Genomic DNA, 19,547 nt, shown 5'->3' with positions numbered 1-19,547 from the left:
TTAGTATAAACGTAACACATAGTATAAACGTTTTTTATCTTATTTAATACAATTTTTAATTTTCTCACATTCCTCTCCTTTTGTTAATATCTATTAACAAAAAAGATTTAAATCTTCTTTAACTTAAGTTAAATTATTATTAACTAAATTTTATTGACTATTCTGTCAAAATAATTGAAATTTACTGCACAGAATTAATTTAAATTGCTATTGATGACACAAATGACTTTTTGAGAGATAGAATAATGCTTTTTTTCTAATGGACATTAACAGACACGAAGAGACATTTACATTGATCACGATACAAGCGTGTATTTATTAGATGACCTTTCGTTTTATCTTCTCACACATAACGCTGTCAGATCGATGGTTGTTTCTTATAAGAAGCGAACGCTGTTGAGAGTGCTGGACGATGCTGAATATAATAAATTAATGCACATTCAATGCACATAGATTAGCTAATCGGACACTGCGAATAATGTCAGCAGAATCTTGTCATTATGCAAAGTATATACGACATATTCTAAGAAAATCTCGTTAACATCTGATTTGCTTTGACTAAAATAAATGATTGAGAAAATCGTGAAAGGTTGCTCTGATAAAATATCAACCAATAAAATATCTGATAAAATATCACCATTATATGATTGGAGATCTTTTTCTTGTTTTTAATCGTCCAACTATAATGAATCGCCCATACCGTAAATGGAACATTACGGTAAATTGAGGGTCAGGGTCGTTCGCAGGTGATTGGCGACGATTCGAAATTTGTGCCTGTGAAAATTTTATCTGAAATTTCATCTGAATATATGACGCATTGGATTTGACAAGATTAGAAATCAAATAATCATCGAAAGTGATATTACAAATCACGGTAAGCTACAATGTTGAAGACAAAATTTAGACACGTCGTGTAGTTCAAAACTGCACAGTACGATCAGACATGTAGAAAGTATCAAATACCTTAACTGAGTCGATAAAGTTGCGAGAGAAAATTCTGTTTTCAATTTAAAAATGTACAATGAATATTAAACTTTTATAATCGTGAAACTTGTGCACAATAAAATGCTTCTTCCGACTAGTCTAATATATTCATCAATCGTTCGACTTTTCCGATGTAATCTGGAACAGGAATTAGGAACTAGTTTCCATTTTGTGGAATCGAATTATTGGAGAATTATAAAAGAGATCTAAATTCCTTCACGTAATCCTATGTTTACACGATTCAGGCAGTTTGTGATAAGCGAATGTTCGATTCTTATTTATCGGATGCGCGTGGTGCATTATGCATTTTGTAGTCCAGAAAACGGCATGCTGATCTGATTTGTACTACGAGGTATCGATTTAGGAACGATGATCCTCGTGGCATACCAACAATACCAATCGCGGAAGGTGGGTTTCTGGCACGTATACGCATAGCGAATATCGACGTCTCGAAGATTCAATTCGTTGACGAAACTTCCGATATTTACGCTATGATTAGCTTATACATTCCTCTTGCTCGCGCATAAGAACTTCATTTACGTTTCCGCTGTCGCAAGAATATTTTTATCAACGAGAAGCGCGATGGAATTCTCATTTCGATTTCGATGTCGAATTTACCGAGAGAGAAATGAGAAAACGTGAATGAGTATATCTGCACGCAAATGTGAGAATCTGGACCAAAATGCCGTTATGTGGAAGCCCAAAGTAGGTCAGCCGACATCTTGATATTGGCAGTCTGTCTGTTCAATACGAGGCAAAAAGGCGGACAGGTGAGTACGCAGTCGACGAAAGACCAATAATATATTTTCTCGTATGCGAGTTACATTTTTTTCACAAATAAAAATATATATATAACTGTGAAAAATAATTTAACAAATATAAATAATAATAATAATTAAATAGATATAATAATAATAATAGTAATAATTTAAAAAATAATTTAATAATTATATAAAAACATATAAATAATTTTAAAATTTAAAAAATAAATTTTCCATCGCGCTTTACGATCTCTATATCACAGATGTCTTCTTCGTACTTTCTAATGTGTCGCTTTGGAAAACCATAGCAGTATCATGAGAAATATATTGTTCTTATTGATATCACTCATTCGTATGTTTTATCTACCAAACCATTCGTCCTCAATGTCATCGGGAAAACCATGACGATAGTGTATATGATGATACGGCTTATGAACCACCACTATTTCCGAGTCTTGCGAACTCTTAATTAAATTATAGATCATTATAGCAATTGCTAACTGCGCCACCATAATACTCCTTAGAAGTGATAATTTAACGTTCGCTATGGCGCCCGGTAAGGAAAGTATCTGAAATAAGATACAGGTTTATCATTTGTTCTAGCGGGAAATGTTATAATAAGATTAATAAACATGAAACCTGCATAATAAATGGCGTCATCATCATCATAAATCCAAGTCTCTGTAAAGGATTCTTCTTCTTCTCCTCTTTGCTTCTTGCAGTTTGCATTTCTGTCTCTAAAGAAGAGAGATCTTAATCTTCTTCAAACGTAAAATGCAAAAGTAAATAAAGTACTGTCAATACCTCGTAGTAGGTCGTGAATTCTCACATGAATACTGATTTCACTGTCCTTTAAAAAAAACTTGATTCCTGGAAAGATCTTCAAATTTTGGGTTTTGTTGAAGTTGATTTGACAATTGTTCAATCTCTCTTCAGCGCGAATTAATAGTTTTGACAATGTTACCAACCAGATAATGCAAACGAAGAACTTGGTCCCATTCATGTCCTCGAATTTACAATGATTTATTGAAATATGCGTATTGAAAATTAAGATGTATTCCTGATAATTATATTTATTAAATTTATATCTATAATATTAAGGTAAAAAAATAATAAATCCATATATTTTTTATAATTATTTGTATGTAAAAATTAAGAAACATTTAATAAAGATTTATTATACTAAGTTATTTTGTAACTTACTTTGCGTTCAAATATATTATCTTGTGCTGTGTAAAATCACGTAATATACGATGTTAGATTCACACTCATACAACATTCACCATAATTATTTATATTATACTATTACTAATTCATTACGATGTCAGTGATAATACTCGCGATTTGTTCACATTTAATTAAAGTTAACATTTCACGAATGTAAAGATACCGAAGAAAACTCTTAGAAATACCGCTTTGCTTTCCAATATGTGTGTCTTCTGTTCACTTGCCATGTAGACTGCACCGCGTTACGCGAAGCGCAGCAGAGATATTTTACTTTTTTATTCGTTAGATACCCCACACCGATCGTTGGATCGGGAAACTGGGTCTCGTTAGAGAATGCTATTTACATCGGAATAAACTAGAATAGTTTGCCCAGGATTCGCTTACATTCTTTCATTAATAAACATAAATTTTAGTAATGATTAAAATTCTATTAGAAAAATCGTATTTTTTATAAAATTAAATTTTAATTTGGAGAAAATATAAGATTTCTTATCGGCTTAGAAAAAGTAAAAGAAAAAGCAGAAATAGAAAACATACGAGATATTAATAAATATATACAAGTCTAAAAATAAATGTAGAATTTATAAATATATTACAATAAAAAGATATAAGAAACTCATCGTGTAATTCATATACGTATATATATTACAATAAAAAATTATGGGAAATCCAATGTAACGTAAATACATTTCCTTATTTATAACATGAGGTATGTGTGTATTTCTTAAATATATAAATACTTTTCGTTTTCTGTTGAAATATAGATCTACGTTATACATATTTTTCATAATTAGAGACCAAATTGATATTTTCTATATAATTGTTATTTGATGAAGATAATTACAGAAAGTATGTTTCATTTAACTTGTCATGCAATGTGCATAGGATATTATCTGATTTGTTTACGTATTTTGAAGGCACATCGTGTGGTACATCTCACATATGTGTAATAAACATTTTACTTGAATAATAAATTATTAATAAATAGTACATAATAAGTTATTAATAAATAATTACATATTTATAAAAACGCTATTTATATTTCCTTTAAAAAAGGAATTTCATGTTTTTTTATATTCTATACGAACTTATAATTATATTTAAGAAAATTCCTTTGGTATATCTGCATATATTTAATTTATAATGAAATGCACGAAGAAATCGGTCACTCTGTGTGCATCACAGTGTAAAAAAATGTAGAGAGTATTCGTAAAATTGATATTCTTTTCTTATAAAGTGTGTGTGTGTGTGTGTGTGTGTGTGTGTTTTCAATAAATAGCGTCTGGATGGCGAGAAATATGCACCGAGAGAAATGTTTCATATGAATAACCATTTATTTTATTGATATGAATTATGGAAATTTCCTTACTTTTTAACTTAAAATATATAAGAAAGTTTTTTAAATTTAAAATAAGAAAGTTGTGTAATTCACATATGAACAAAATAATAATTATTCATACTAAATGTTTCTTTTAGTGTGCCATCGTAAATATTAACATCTATAGCCAAAGAAATCAGGTATTCATAATATCACTGAGTAAATTAGTACAAGAAGACAAAAATTATCTCAGAAATTATATAAATGTAATTTCTATCGATGACTATTATGCCTTTTGATATGACCATTATTTCGTAAATGACTTTTCAGTATAAATCTTTTGGTTGGAATATATATAATTTATATGCGAAAAAAGAACGATTTTGTCTGAAATATGTGTTAACATTTAGATAAATACAGATCTGAAAATAATTTTATTGGACCATCAAAATAATTAGAGCGAGAATCTGAAGTATATTAAACAACATTACAAAAACTTTTGATATTCTAGAAACCATTTGATATTCTAGAAAGTTTGAGTATCCTACATAATTATTTTAATGGTCTAACAAAATCATTTTTAAATCTGTAAAATTAATAGCTAAATTTTTATATATTCTAGATACAGCAAAATCGTCCTTTTAATGTATGATTTTATCCTTTATAGTAATACTGATCCTCATATGCGGGGCCACTTGAATCCCAGCTTTGGTATATTTGTGGGTGCATGTGTGGGTGAACTGGAAAAGCGTTATGAACGTGCAGGTGAACTGGTTGCGGTGATAGCCATGGTTGTGGTGATGGCCATGGTGCGTGCCAGCCTGAGTGAAGTTTCGCTAGAAAGGTGCTGAGTTTAAATAGTAGCAATATACCGCCTGAAAGTAGTGAAAAGCAGAATAAGACTTCCGTTTACTAATTGGAAAAAAAATCATGTAAAATTTAATTCACATTATCAAGTTTTACTGATACATAAATAAACCAAACTAGTCGAGAAATAAATATAAATATTGTAATAAAAAAAAGTCTACGATTGTCAACAAGTTACAATTGTTAACGAGATTTTATTATTCGCGATGATGGAAAATAAAGTCCAATGATTGATCGATATTAATGAGAAACATACTTAGACGAGAACTTTTTTAAATAAAATAAATAAATAATTTAATAAATAAGAAATGCTGGATAAATAAAAAAATCTCTTATGTAAATCTAACATTGATTTGAATACTGAATTCATATGCAGTAAATAGGTTAGCAATATTATCTAATCATGTATGCAGGTTACGCTATCCACAAGGTAGTCATAAAACCGTTATACATTCGTGCGGGTGACACTTTTCGTAATGTATACGGAAAAAAATGGTGCTTACCTATAAGAAGTCCTTTCGCTGAGATTGCTGCTATTACCATCAACATTGTCATCATCACTCCCATTTTGTACATCATCGGCATCAGCATGAACTGAAATCTTTTGTTTCCCCCAAAAGTGCGGGACTCAAGATCTGCATAACAATTTTAATGTAATTTTAAAATTGTTATAAGTAGACATATCCATACTTTTTATGGACAAATATTATTTTGAATCATTATATAATCTTATATATGTATATATATATAATTTTAATATATAATCTCTATTGAGACTATTATAAATGGATATATCCATAACTTTTGTAGATACATATTATTTTAAATAATTATATAATAATTCCAAAAAAATAGTATTTATAAATCACATTTCTAATCACAAATCTTGATTCTGTAACCGCAAAATACTTTTTTAACTTACTTACGTTTTTTTTTTATTAATAAACATGAAAATATGTCTTACCTTGAACTGGTTTGCTTTCAAATATGTTAACTAGGATACTTCGAAGACCATCGGTGTCAGAATTCAAAAGCGCTACAGCATCCGAGATCATTTCTAATTTCGTTGTATTGTACCGTGCAATTTTGTTGCTGTCTTTTGAAAATTTGATGTTCGTGGCACTTGTTGCAAACATATTTTTTGTAAATGCAGTTGCCAATAGCACGTACGCCATGATCTGGCCAATCGCCTTCATTCTCAGACCGGTTTACCACCACCCGGACTCATCGACACTGACGATCTTTTTTCTTTTGACTGACCTTTTTCCCTCTGTCTTCTCCTAAACCTTCTGAGTCGGACTACACAAAATACGTGTTATTCGGACTCGCACGAGCAACCGTATGATTCCCTCCAACTAACCGAGCGGTTCGAACTCGAAAGAGAATTGCGCTCGCTGCGCGTCGACTTTCTGCGCACCTCTTTTAAATTCCTCTTAGGTACCGATTTTACAAACACCTCAGAGAATCCACAGAATAACGATCCACATTCTAATATTGGAAAGTTTTTTCTTTAACATTCCGTATTTCTTTTAATAAAATTACACGACGATAAAAGACGATAAAAGATTATCCCTAACTAATAATTGCTCGAGAATATTTTGCAACAATTAATGACTTACATAAAATTTCTTTTTAATATAAGATTTATTAAATCTCATTTTTTTTGTAGCAGACTCTTCATTTAAGTAAGGCTACATTTTGATAATGGAAACTTTTAGAATTAATACATACGTATCATCGTCTTTCACTTTTTATCATGTAATATCACTGTCATGGTCATCGTGCAACGACCGTTCACGCATAGCCATCACCTTGAAAAGGAGTGGCTGAACTAAGAGTAGTTGGAACGCATTGCTTCATAATTTTCCAATGAAATTCTTCTCAACACATACACTCGAGCACACACTTATAATTTCCATTCAAGAAACGTTTTACTGTTTAAAATCCACTTGCCAATAATATGCAGATAAATTTTTTAAGACTAGTTTTCATGTACTGCTTATTCTCCTAGATACCGTCGTGTCAATCTGCTAAACGCATAACATCCGTAAACACTTATGCGTGCAACGTTACTGCAAACAGCCGTGCTTAACGAAGCACTGTGCTTCCTGACTAAGTTAACATAACTGCTGACTGACCTCATAACGAGACATTACAAGGAATAAGTATTGTGCGTCATAAAATTCATTAACCGTCTGGCTTTAGTAAGTAGCTCAAAGAAAAGTCATGGTCGATGATCGATGTGGTTTACCTCGATACGCTTGTTACAAAGCCGACAAAGATTATAATATTGCTTTATCTAGCTAGTTATATTAATTTTTAAATAAGATAAACCCGTTAAATAAATAAAGCATAAAAAAATGTTTAAAATTATTATAAAGAAATTGTAGTGCACTTTTTAACAATTCTCTATCTATGACAGCTTTATCTACAGTTAGTTAAGTTAATTCAGCATAAGTTTTTAATAAGGTAAATATATAAAATATATGCTCAAAATTATTATTAAAAAATTACAATGCAATTTTTTCTATGTCTCTTTCTTGCAACGTAAGAAAGATGTATTAATATTTCAGGAATTGAAGACAAGCGTTAAGACAATAAAAATGTCCGACGACAAAATTGTTAAAAAGAATAGCATTACATGAAACGATAAAGTAATAAATTGCATTAAACGTTGTGGACGCACCGTAAGCTAGGCAGACAGTAAGAAAGGCAATACAGGTTTATTGCATCGTCTTTGCTCAGTGAATCCAGTACGGAAGGAGCGAAGAGAGGGAAGAAGTAGGGAGCATCGTGCCGACCATCTTGGAAAATAAAATTCGCTGTAAAAATGCATTACTCTCCTCTCCCCACCTTAGAATGCCCCTTCTTCCTAACCATTCCTACGAGTCTCGATTCCTTCAAGGACTAAAAATTCAACCCTTTACACTGGCGCGAGCAGAGAGCGCGAAAGCAAGACTGTATTAAATACAAACGTTAAACCTGATCTGTATCGCATTTAGATTTACGGATTACTATTCCTTTGCTTCTTCCAATTTTCATTTAAAGACTACGTTTGCTGCATCGATGCTTCATTTTTGCATTTTAATTAGTCATGAGTTTTTATCTTTTCAAGAAACATCTATGATCTTTTTTTATCTTCAGTAATTGAAATATATTTGATATTATATATATATATATATATACACATATACATATTTATAAGCAGACGTTTCTTTTCCTAAATGATTATAAGCTATATCAATAAAAATTTATTATTATCAATAATTATTTTCTTTTAATGGTAAACAATTAAGTGGTTATAATGCATTACATAAATCTTTAAAAGAAAATAAGATTAAGATATTTATAGGAAATGTAAAAAAAATTGTAATTTATGCTTTTATTTTAGATTCTATTTCTCAGTATGCCTGATGGCGTGTATACAAGTCAATCTTCACGCTGCAAAAATGTATATGCCGTGCACTTAACTATGTTTATGGCTTTCTCGTTCTCTTCTCCGAGTACATCGCCGATTCCTTACGCTAAGCGTGTTTGTAAACCATAATTGTCAAACGATTTGAGGTAAATAAACTTCCTCAGTTTCGCGACAAGTAATTCATAATCATCGTAAACGTTCAAACGGTACGACTAATTTGTAGCATTAATTACGTTAAGGAAATTACACGTTGAGATAAATCGAGCAATCGATGCACCTGATGCCATTGCCATTTCCGCGCAGGAAACGCAACCGGTCAGCCACGGCGAACTCGTTGGCGGCGGAGCTTGTTACCTCGCAACCCCGAAGTAGAAGCGTAGAGGGGCATCGCAAAAATGGAAATGCCAAGCTGTTATTCATCTACAGGTTCGTTTCTTCGTCCGTGAACTGGCTACAGTCGGCGTGCTTTAGACGATGGTATGTGTATCACCATGCGTGAGGCATGGCTGACCATAGACCGGCTCAGAAGTGGCCGAGACATTCGCCTCTCGACCGCGACCATGAGAGCACTCAACTCTCGACGCCCACGGTCAACCGCGAGCATCTATCGGCTCGTGCCTCGCTCGACTCTTTGTTTCTTCTTTCTGCTTTGCGTCCTTCATCACACACGAGCGCGAAGTGTGCCTCACGATGACGGCAGCGTCATTGCGGATCAAGTGAATGATAAGATTTCAAAACCGGTAGAGGTGAGTGATCCTGACGACGTAAACAAAGAAGATGCGGATCAAGCACGAAAAAGCTTGGCGATAGCAAATCATGATGAAGATGAAGATGTTAGTGAAGGAAGAAATAATTCAAAAGAAGAGATACTCGTCGAGGATCCTGAAAAAATTCAAGCCGAAGTTGCCAGTGATGAAGGTAGCGTGGCGAAGAAGAGAAGACGAAACGACGTGAGTCTTTCCGGTAAACCCGTGTCGCAGAATGGCGAGACTGTTGCACAGAATGTCGAGGAAAAGAACGAAGGTGTTCGAAGATTTGACGCTCAGGTCGAGTCTGATGATACTGAGACGATATTGGATCAACGGAATGTATCGGACAATACAGAAAACAGTCAGGATTCACAAGAAGATACTATTGAAATTAACGTCGAGGAATTACACGCGGATGTAAGAAACATAGATGTGAATGCCGATGAAGATAGGGCGGAGCCGGAAGAAGAGAAGAACGTAGACACTTCTTCTAATCTTGGAGAGAATCTAGAAGATATTAAATTGAAATGCGCGGATAAAATAGATTTAAACAAAGAAGAAACGGGGCAGATCGAAAATTTAGCGGAACATAATTTGGATGAGGCACAAATAGAGAATACCGAGAAAGTGAACGAAGACGTACGCAATGAGCTTCGTAGCTTGCAGCTTCCTCAAACGGAAGAAACCGAAAGTAATCAAGAGGAACATGTCGTGGAAGAAACTGAAAGTAATCAAGAGAAACGTGTGATCGACGAGGCTTCGAGCAATGAAGAAATCGGTGACGAAGATTTGGATCTGAACAGAGAAAATAGAGCCAGTGTTCCAGGTAAGTCCAAGTACAAGAGTTCGACTGTTTATTTGAATGCTGAAGAAGGTAATTTGCCTGGTCGCGAGCAAGAATCGATTGTAGACGGTCAAATAAAAAAATTAATATCTATACGAAATGATGCACTTGAATCCGTCGGTAACGATGCGAAAGAGTCGGAAAAATTTGATGAAGAGAGTCTTCTTTCAGAGAAATTTGCGGCTGAAAAAGACGAAGAGATTCGCAATCAACGTAACAGCGACGCGGAAGTGACATCGACTCGAAGTGAGAATCTTGATCAATCATCTTCAACAACGGAAGCCGATTTAAACCGTTTTCAAAAATGGAAGAATCAAGCTGCGTTTCTTCAGGAACAAATCAAGAACAGAACATTTTTGCAGTATTTAAGAGAACAGGCAATTGAGGTGCTCCCCGATATTCCAAAATTCACGGAAAATCAGTTATTGGATACTTTGAAGGATATTGCGATAACGCGGGAGTCACTTACGAACGAAACGTTCTTGGCTAGCTTAAACACGACTGAATTGACTAAAAATCAATTGGAAATAATAAAGTGTGCCGAGCAATTAGTACAGACAAAACAGCGCCAGTCGTTCGTGGAAAATATAGGAGAATGCATTCGCGGTCTCAGTGTCTTTAATTGCATACGCATCTTCGTCTGGCCCGTCGTGCTCGACAATCTCCCGGAATCAGTTAAGCAGCCTCTGAATAATCTACCAATCGAGGTAAACTTAATGGATTTATTTCAGGGTAACAGAGCCAAATCTGCGAGATCAGAGAATAGCCTTCATCATCCGTGGTTGCTAACGCCTGAGTTCGTTGTTTTCAACATTCTGAAGGGTGCTTTGGAATCGAAAGTCACCTACGAGTTGGTGCCGACTTTCATCGATCCGACGAACGAAACCCTGAGGGCACTGCTTACTATCGGTCAACTCCAAATTTTGCAGATGGCTGAGAAACTTTTACCCGGTGAGAGGCGTCGCGAATATGCCGACAGGATGTTCTCATGCGTACGTAGATTCGAGTACTTCAGCTGCGTTAAGTACTTTGCTTGGCCGATGGTGAAACAACATTATCCGACGCTGCCGGCTTTTCCGGATTATCAGAATTGGTATCCATCGATACCGTTGTATCCGCAGTACCCTATCGTTCCCTTTCCCAGTTTTGTGGGGACTCCTGGCGAGCTTCCGGAAGTCATTGAAGCTGACGCCACGAGAATGCGGAAGCCCAAGCCGGAAGCGGTGATCGTGAACATCCTTCAGAATACCTTGAAGGAGCACGCGAAGGTTCCTCCTCCTTCTATCGCTCATACTACAGATTCTTACATTGCTGTACTTCCTCCGGAGCAATTACTGTCGATCCACATGGCTGAACAGCTACTTCCTATCGCGTATCGTCCAGAATTTGTTCAGAAGACTGTTAAGTGCATTCAGGAATTTAATTATGTAACCTGTTTTAAATATTCCACCTGGCCGACGGTCAAACAGTTTATTCCCAATCTACCGGATATTTCCGAGTGGCTACCGGACTGGCAATTGCCCGATTTCTTCGGTTTCTTGCCAAATTTTCAGTTTCCTGATTTTTCATCAATTTTAGGAGGAAGCCAATCACCGACTTTACCGATTCCACCGACTTTACCAAACCCACCGACTACGACGACACCGCTAGTCACTGAAAATCCATCGGAATCCGCTGGGGCAGAAAAATTATCCAGTCGGATTCCATTATTATCACGCCAAAACGAAATTTCTTCCAAAGCATCCAGCGAATTAGAAAACAAGGTTACGGAGATTTTAACAAAGGTACGTAATTCCCTGAGAGCGACATCGAAAAATTCGCATTTAATCGTCAACGAAAATGTGATTGTTCTGACAACAATTACTGAGAAACAACTTAATATACTACAATTAGCGGAGAGCATGGTACCACCTCCGGCTCGAGCACCTCTTGTAGTTCAAGTTATGTCTTGCCTCCAGGCGAACAATGACTTTCTCAATTGCACCAGATACGTTATTTGGCCCACGGTTGCTCTTTACGTTCCTAATTTCCCTGAATTTCCTGATTTTTCATCTGCTCAACAACCATCGAAACAAGAAGACCAAATACCATTGAAAGACAAGAACGTTTCAGCTATCAAGGATCAGCAGGAATGGAACAAATCGCAAACGAATTCCAACGTGAAGATTATTTCTAGGACGAAATTTTCGCCTAATAATGGTCCTGTGATTAGTGTTACTGGTACCCGATTTGTGCCGATATTTACAGAACATCCTGAATCGGTAATACTTAACATTCTCAAGGCGATTCAGCTATCTTCGCCAAACGTAAGAGATGAGCAGAGTGTGAAAATAACTAGCACGCAACAGTTTGACCATCTGCTTAATGATCAACAATTGACTATTCTTAAGATAACAGAGGGCTTACTACCCGATGCAACCCGTTCTGCTTTTATCGATCGAATGATAGAATGTATACGCAAGAACAATTTTCTAGGATGCTCAAGGACGGTATTGTGGCCGAGTTTATCGAAATATTTCCCTAGATTGCCCAGCTTTCCAAATTTCGGAGGACATCTTCAAGCAGCAAACAATAAGTCTACATTATCTCAGAATCTGACTGACCCATCGCCGTTGTCGGAGACTGATGTGAAAGTCGGTCAACACGGAGATGCTACTGTTACCATTACAGATACTAGATTTTATCCGATTTTTTCGGAACATCCAGAAGGTGTAATTTTAAGAATACTTAAAACCGTACAGCATTCTACGCCGGAAGTCCTGCCTTCAATGATTACTTCAAGATCGCCGCATGTTACGTCTTATTTCACGGAACAACAAGGTAACATCGTTCAAATTGCAGAAAGTCTATTACCGGAATCAGTAAGACCAATCTTCGTAGAGAGGATGATCGCTTGTGTTCGAGAGAGCACATTCCTCGACTGTACAAGGAATATAGCTTGGCCGACAATTGCTCAATTCTTCCCGAGATTGCCAAACTTTCCCAATTTTGGAAATTTTCAAATTCTGCCAAGAACTAAACTCGATTTATCATCGATCATACTACGTAACGTTTATTCCGGTAATCAGACATTTAATGAAAAAAATGAAAATATATCAAAAATTGCCATAGAAACAATTGAGGATAAAATAGAGAATACATTGAAAGATTTGCTAAGTAAGAACTCATCACCGCGTTCAGAAAATTCTTACCTAGACGTCAATAATCCTGTGATAGGCACTTTTTTGACTGCTCAGGAGATGAACATTGTCAGATTGGCGGAGAGAGCAATACCGGATTTGATACGTCGCGAATATGTAACCAACTTGTTGGACTGCGTGAGAAGCAATAATTTCATGGCCTGCACCCAGCATATCACTTGGCCAATTTTGAAGCAATTTTCACCAAGTATACCAAGCCTCGAAGAGTTATTCGGTCAGTTTCAAACTCCTGGTGCTGGTCAGATTCCCGGTATAAGCCTAATTCCTGGCTCTGGTCAAATTCCTGGTATTAGCCAAATTCCGGGCTCTGGTCAGATTCCCGGTATAAGTCTAATTCCTGGCTCTGGTCAAATTCCCATTATTGGCCAAATTCCTGGCGCAGGTCAAATTCCAGGTGCAGGTCAAATTCCTGGTGCCGGCCAAATTCCTGGAGCCGGTCAGATCCTTGGTATAGGTCAACTTCCTGGTCAGATCCCGAGTTTTCCTGGAAATCCTTTCGCCGAGCGTCCTGGCATACAGTTTCCTCTCCCTCAACGTCCTACGGTACCGAGTGGAATTCAAACTGGCATTCCTCAGTTTCCAGGATTGCCTAGCTTTGGCGGCATAAATTATCCGCAAATTCAAATCCTGTCGGATACGCCGAAAGAGTCGAAGTTGCAGGAGCCAAAGCTACAGGAATCGAAGTCGCAGGAATCGAAATTGCAGAAGTCGAAGCAGGAGCTGAAATCTCAAGAGCAAACAGTTCAGTCGAAAGTTGCGCATGCAGTGGAACAGGCAAACCAGATAAGTGGAGAATCGAGGGCTTCGAACACTGCGTCAGTAGGTGAATCAGTCTTATCCGCTAAACACATATCGACATCCCTTCTCAATATTCAATTCATTAATCTTTAATTTTGTTTATTTTCTAGACGAGCAAGGAACCATCCCCGAGTATCTTGGACAGCCAACAAACATCCTCATAGATACTTCCAAGGAAAAAGTCCAGTTGTCTGAATTTAAGCAACAATCATTGTCGGAGTCCGTTCCCTCAAGCGCATCATCCAAGAAACACAAAAGGAGACGAAGAAGTACTGATCAATTATTAAATTCTTACTATGAGACCGAAGGAGAAATTGAACAGACTTCGAAGACGACAATGGATAGTATGTTCCCGAACATCACGGAATCCGATTTTCTTCAGCTTCTAGTTAATATTTCCAAATCTGAACAATTTTTGGAAGAAAAATCCAAAGATAATTCAAAGGAATATTTTGTTGATACATTAAATTATACAGTCAGAAATTCTCTAACTGCCGATCAGTACGAAATCTTGAAACTAGTGGAAGATTTGAACGAACATACGGCAAATCGCAGTTTTCTATCGCGAGTAGTTCGATGCGTACAGAGCTTGAGCTTTATCAGATGCATGGGCATTTTTGTCTGGCCAGTAATTACTAGTATCGTGCCATCTATCTTGCCGTCCTTACCATCATTTCCTATTGGTTTCGGAAGATCAATGGAAACTGAAGTACAGAATTTCTTCGGTATGTCCACGAAGGATTTCGAGAAGGAATTATTGACGAGAAAGAAATCAATGGAAAATATTTTCTTGGACTGGTATAAGATAGCAATGGAGGATAAATTTCAAGTAGACATGGGTTTCTTAAAGCTTAAGGGTTACGGGAACGGTGAAATCGGTATAAGCTTCAATGGCTTTCGCGAAGGTAGAGCTACGAAGATCAAAGACAACAAGAACTTGCCGAGTATCCTGACGATCATCAGCGATATTATGGAAGAAGTATTGGATCAGCGGCCGGACAACGAGAAGCTGAAGAAAGAAAAAGAAAGAAAAGAGAGGAGTCTGGATGACATGCAAGATGCGAATTTTCAGCTTTTGCAAGAGAGCGATGAGTATACGGACATTAAGCGATCTATAAATGACGATAAGATAATCACTATGTTTCTAGATAAAATCAAGGCCAACGCAACGGACTTCGCCGATGGTGATGTTGCTCAGTTTCTTAACGTAGAGAATGCTTACAATGCTTTCAGTGTACTCTTTGGGACCCGTTTAAACGAAAAGTTTGCGAGCAGATTAAAAGCCTTTACTGAAGAACATCTTAGGAGAGATAATCCTGAGAAGCATATGAAGAATCTCAGGACGGAGGAAATAAAAGTAATACCGTTGAAGGAAGAAATGACCCATGAGCTTCAAAAAGAATCTGTGGAAAGTGACAAAGAACGCAAAAGAGATCAACGTGCAAAGAATGAATTCAGATCTTTGCTGAATGAATTTTCAGAGAATTTAGAAAAGAAGGCGAAATTTTTTATTCAGAAGAACGAGGATCCAGATAATGAAAATAGGATCAAAGATACCGAATCGTCCTCCGACAACAATATACGTTCGGAACTGAGGATTTACTTGCCACGTTTGCAAGAAGACATTATGTCCAAGAAAATCACGAGTGCGGTGATACATCTCGGAAGAGCGTTGAAGACAAAGATGAGCCATTTGATGCCTGGAATTGGTTTCATAATAACTTTCATCATCCAGATGGCCTTGGCTCACGCGAAAGCGGCTGCTTCCATAGCTGGTATGATCAGCAACATGGCCCTTGTATCAGCTATATTCGGTATGATTCGACAAAGTGTATTCGGGTCGGAAAATCCGAAGATCAAATATGTATACGATAATGATCAAACGGGTCCGGGGATTACTTGGCCACATCATCATAGATCATATTATCATCATGAGAAATAGTATTTTGATTTGCCTGCTCAAGTCTACTTATATTTTATGTATACTATATTAAATTCCCATACATATGTTTTGTTAAGAGCTTTATATAAGTCTCTGTTACAGACTTTTCTTTAAGTCTGAAACAAATCGAATTATATATTGGGTTAGCTTTAATGTTTTTATATTAGTATTGTAGTGGTCGCGTTTATAAGACAATGTAATTTCAAGATAACTACTCGATTTCTTTGCATAACAAAATTTTATTATTTCTTAAAAAGAGATTAGTCGAAAAGATAGATATTAATAATTTCTATAGATGTGTCCGTGACATTGTTTTTCGTGATATATTTTATTTACACTTTAGTAACACAGAATTCAAGTAGAATATATTTTCAAAAGTTAGAATATAGATGATATTTAGAATCTGAAGAAACGATATTTTCGTAGATGATTATGGAAACAATCCCTCGCAATTTAATTATGAAACACGCGCCATTTCGAAGGTGATATTTATTTCATTGTCATGGGCTTTATGGTGCTGGGTAATATTTTTTCATATTTTCTTAAAGATTAAGACATAAGTACGGCATTAAAAAATATGTAATACGTAATACGGAATGTATCGCAGAAAAAATATTGAATTGCTAGCGTAAGTTTTTTTTAAGACTGATATATTCTTAAATATATCTGATTAAAAATAAATGAATTGTATCTGTCTTATATAATCCCTATTGTCCCTTCAAATTATAATTATCAATTAATTAATTTTAATGTTATTTTATTTTTTAATAAAATAAGCATTTTTTAACATTTTAATAACATTATATAAAGTTTTGTTAAATTTATATTATAAATAATATAATTATTAAAATTATTTAAATTCTTGAAGTTTTTAAAAATATATATCTAATTTGACTTTTAGAATTCGATGAAGAAGTAAATATAATAAATTATGCGTGCGCTGCAATATTATTCGAAACTGGTGCTGCAACTTTCAAGAACCTTGAGAACAGTCAGGAATAGACCTGAGATTATTCTGGAAGACCACTGAAGGTCTTCTCTCTCTTTTCGTGTATTTCCTCTTTCTTTTATTTATTTTATCAGTTTTGCATGCGGCAAAAGACATACCGGGATGCAACAAAAGCACAAAAGAGACTGGAGTTAAGATCATGATACAACACGCAACCATTAGAATGTTAAACTACTACGAAAATAAGATAATACAGAATAATTATATTACTTTAGAATTCTGTAAATATTATTTTCTGATATTTCTCGCATTGCATACAGGTTTAAAACTACGAATTCTTGGCAGAAACTCTAAATAAAAAAGACAAGAATAGATCGGCAAAAATAGTTGGATTTAAAAGTTGGACACACATCTAGTACGGCATTGTCATAAGATGGAACAGAACCCGATTCCATCAATGTTAAGATTAATTTTAATCTCGATTTAATTTACACTTTATCTTTTTCTAAGAAAAATAAACAACAAACTAAAAAAAGAGAAAAAAAGTAAAATAAATTAATTCCAGCCAAACTTATTTAACACAAAATAATAATTTCATTTAACGGAATAAATGTAAAATGCTTAGAACGTAAATAGTTATACCTAGCGTATACCTAGCACAAAATAAGATATTTTTAGTCAAACACGAACGGCCAAATGGAAGGTATTACATCTTCTTGAACCACTTTTGATTCTTCTTCCTCTGGGATTTTTTCTGTAATCGTCCTCGATTCAATTTCCACAGAATAAGTTAATTCATTCAAGTAATACCTTCAGTAAGTAATTATTAATTATATTATAAATGCTTGTGATCTGATTCATTTAAGTATCATAAAATGTGCATATATACCATTCGTGAGAGTGATGACAATCGATATTTTCCTCGTCCGTGCATATCCGCTGTTTCTGATCAAACACTGTATCGTTAGCGCAGATTACTGGGAATCCATCACCGAAATTTTCACAAACGTGAAATATCCTGCAATTGTAATCCATGTCGGCATAAAAACCGGATGGCATATCCTTGCAAGTAAAGCGAAAAGTTAGATTAGCGAAGATATCGATATCATTTTGTTCATTTGATATCTCCTCATAAGTTTCCAGATGATTTCTATCCTGTAAAACATAGTAATTCATAATTTTTATTACAAAACAGAGATATATTAAAATAATTTCAAAGTAATTGAAAAAAATTCTTACGAAATGGCCCAAAGTAAATTGATTTGTCACTTTTGTATCTGCGTAACAAAAAAGATATACATAAAATCTATCTTCTTTTAAATAATACAAAATGTAAAAAACCTCAAGTAATCGAAATTTCATATAGAGCTAATTTTAAAACTTACTCAACAATAATGAAAAGTTGAACACGTATATTAAAAAATAATTCATGTTAATTGTAATTTTTAAAACGAAAATTTTTTAATTCTTGATGCTGAAATTACAATACCAGCTAACACTATCACTTATTTACTCGATGGATAACGCAACCGACTGCGCGATACTCTTTGTCTGAAACTAAAGAACACGAAGAGCTCAATGACCTTAATAGCCATGTAATTTCTGAAAAGGCCCGTCATTCTCTCTCATTATTGTTTAAACGACACTTAACTATCGCATCCTGCTTTGCTAAACGACGTTTTCGAAGAATCAAAAGAATATTCTAAGAACAAAAAAATCCAATTAATCTTCTCTTTAAAGAAATTAAAAATGGCTTAATAAATTTGTAAAAAAGAAGAAGATAATGATAAATATAAGTTTATTACAAAGAAGTTTGTGTTAAAATTAAAATTTTCTATTATGAAGAAAGTAACGAGATAATACACATACTTAAATTTGTTCGAGATGTTTATTTAAATTAATCTGTGCACCAACAGATGTCGGCTTCATGCTATAAATTACGTGACTCGGTTGAGTATCAAGGTAACTACGTAAAGAAACTTTCACTAGCATCAACCAATCCTAAGGTGTACTTGACAGCTGACTTTCTTCAACACAAGGATTTGCCAGGATCGTATTACATGCTAAATTAAATATAACGTTAAACGTTAAAATTGCGCAATAATATTTATTTATTCATTTGTAATTATTTATAATTTGAAAAACCTAAAAATGCAAACCAAAAGAATATAAAGAAATATTTAGAACTTAACAACTTCTAATCAATTTTTCTAACACTTTTATAATTTTTTGATGTTCTTAAAAAGAAATCTTAAAATTGATCAAGTTGAAACTTTTTTTAATCATTCATTAAAACGACAGAAATTTTTTACATACTTTATTATTATAATTTTTTTATTATTAATTTAAATTTTGTCAGGTTACTAATAGCAGCTTATCAGTCGCGACCTTCGAAGATATGCACTATTTTATCAAAATGTGATTGTGGCGCGACTCTCCTTCTTTCTCTCGCAACGGCAAAGGTGGGATGTCTACGAAAGGACAGCGTAT

The 19,547-nt window shown here is 34.8% G+C and overlaps 4 protein-coding genes across 7 annotated transcripts; 1 reads left to right on the top strand and 3 right to left on the bottom strand.

The window, feature by feature from the left end:
* Window positions 1-78: 78 nt before the first annotated feature.
* On the bottom strand, window positions 79-3,469 carry LOC105143871 (uncharacterized). Its single transcript, XM_087410509.1, has 3 exons — window positions 2,550-3,469; window positions 2,385-2,482; window positions 79-2,314 (listed from the first exon to the last, which is right to left on the bottom strand). Exons 1-3 carry the CDS (start codon window positions 2,746-2,748, stop codon window positions 2,105-2,107), a joined length of 507 nt encoding a protein of 168 aa, XP_087266635.1. The 5' UTR covers window positions 2,749-3,469; the 3' UTR covers window positions 79-2,104.
* A 127-nt stretch (window positions 3,470-3,596) lies between these two features.
* LOC105143595 (uncharacterized) lies at window positions 3,597-8,771 on the bottom strand. 2 transcript variants are annotated; one of them, XM_011052029.2, is made up of 3 exons: window positions 6,122-8,771; window positions 5,661-5,792; window positions 3,597-5,126 (listed from the first exon to the last, which is right to left on the bottom strand). In XM_011052029.2, exons 1-3 carry the CDS (start codon window positions 6,351-6,353, stop codon window positions 4,945-4,947), a joined length of 546 nt encoding a protein of 181 aa, XP_011050331.1. In that variant the 5' UTR covers window positions 6,354-8,771; the 3' UTR covers window positions 3,597-4,944. The 2 variants fall into 2 exon arrangements, with proteins under 2 accessions (XP_011050331.1, XP_011050322.1); XM_011052020.2 differs by having other exon boundaries at window positions 3,597-5,165; window positions 6,122-8,763.
* A 263-nt stretch (window positions 8,772-9,034) lies between these two features.
* LOC105143876 (uncharacterized) lies at window positions 9,035-16,789 on the top strand. The gene is given in 3 exon segments (XM_087410494.1): window positions 9,035-9,076; window positions 9,079-14,191; window positions 14,277-16,789. Coding segments are annotated over 3 exon segments (6,972 nt in total). The 5' UTR covers window positions 9,035-9,049; the 3' UTR covers window positions 16,109-16,789.
* LOC105143883 (uncharacterized) lies at window positions 16,328-19,546 on the bottom strand. Of its 3 annotated transcripts, XM_087410508.1 has the most exons (4): window positions 18,443-19,546; window positions 18,297-18,334; window positions 17,947-18,212; window positions 16,328-17,867 (listed from the first exon to the last, which is right to left on the bottom strand). In XM_087410508.1, exons 1-4 carry the CDS (start codon window positions 18,486-18,488, stop codon window positions 17,732-17,734), a joined length of 486 nt encoding a protein of 161 aa, XP_087266634.1. In that variant the 5' UTR covers window positions 18,489-19,546; the 3' UTR covers window positions 16,328-17,731. The 3 variants fall into 3 exon arrangements, with proteins under 3 accessions (XP_087266634.1, XP_087266633.1, XP_087266632.1); XM_087410507.1 differs by having other exon boundaries at window positions 18,297-19,546; XM_087410506.1 differs by having other exon boundaries at window positions 17,947-18,334.
* Window position 19,547: the final 1 nt, after the last annotated feature.

This window comes from Acromyrmex echinatior, chromosome 10 (assembly GCF_024713525.1).
Source record: "Acromyrmex echinatior isolate Ae372 chromosome 10, ASM2471352v2, whole genome shotgun sequence".
NCBI lineage: Eukaryota > Metazoa > Arthropoda > Insecta > Hymenoptera > Formicidae > Acromyrmex > Acromyrmex echinatior.
The sequence above is the reverse complement of the archived record's forward strand: the minus strand, read 5'-3'. Positions and strand labels throughout refer to the sequence as shown.

Coding starts and splice junctions, on each gene's coding strand:
- LOC105143871 (XM_087410509.1), bottom strand. CDS start 2,748: ATGAATGGGACCAAGTTCTTCGTTTGCATTATCTGGTTGGTAACATTG. Junction 2,483..2,549: donor AATTCACGACCTACTACGAG/GTATTGACAGTA, acceptor TCTCTTCTTTAG/AGACAGAAATGCAAACTGCA. Junction 2,315..2,384: donor TGACGCCATTTATTATGCAG/GTTTCATGTTTA, acceptor ATCTTATTTCAG/ATACTTTCCTTACCGGGCGC.
- LOC105143883 (XM_087410506.1), bottom strand. CDS start 18,488: ATGAATTATTTTTTAATATACGTGTTCAACTTTTCATTATTGTTGA. Junction 18,335..18,442: donor CAACTTTTCATTATTGTTGA/GTAAGTTTTAAA, acceptor TTTGTTACGCAG/ATACAAAAGTGACAAATCAA. Junction 17,868..17,946: donor TGTCATCACTCTCACGAATG/GTATATATGCAC, acceptor TACTTACTGAAG/GTATTACTTGAATGAATTAA.
- LOC105143595 (XM_011052020.2), bottom strand. CDS start 6,353: ATGAAGGCGATTGGCCAGATCATGGCGTACGTGCTATTGGCAACTGCA. Junction 5,793..6,121: donor TGAAAGCAAACCAGTTCAAG/GTAAGACATATT, acceptor ATTGTTATGCAG/ATCTTGAGTCCCGCACTTTT. Junction 5,166..5,660: donor AGCGAAAGGACTTCTTATAG/GTAAGCACCATT, acceptor CACTACTTTCAG/GCGGTATATTGCTACTATTT.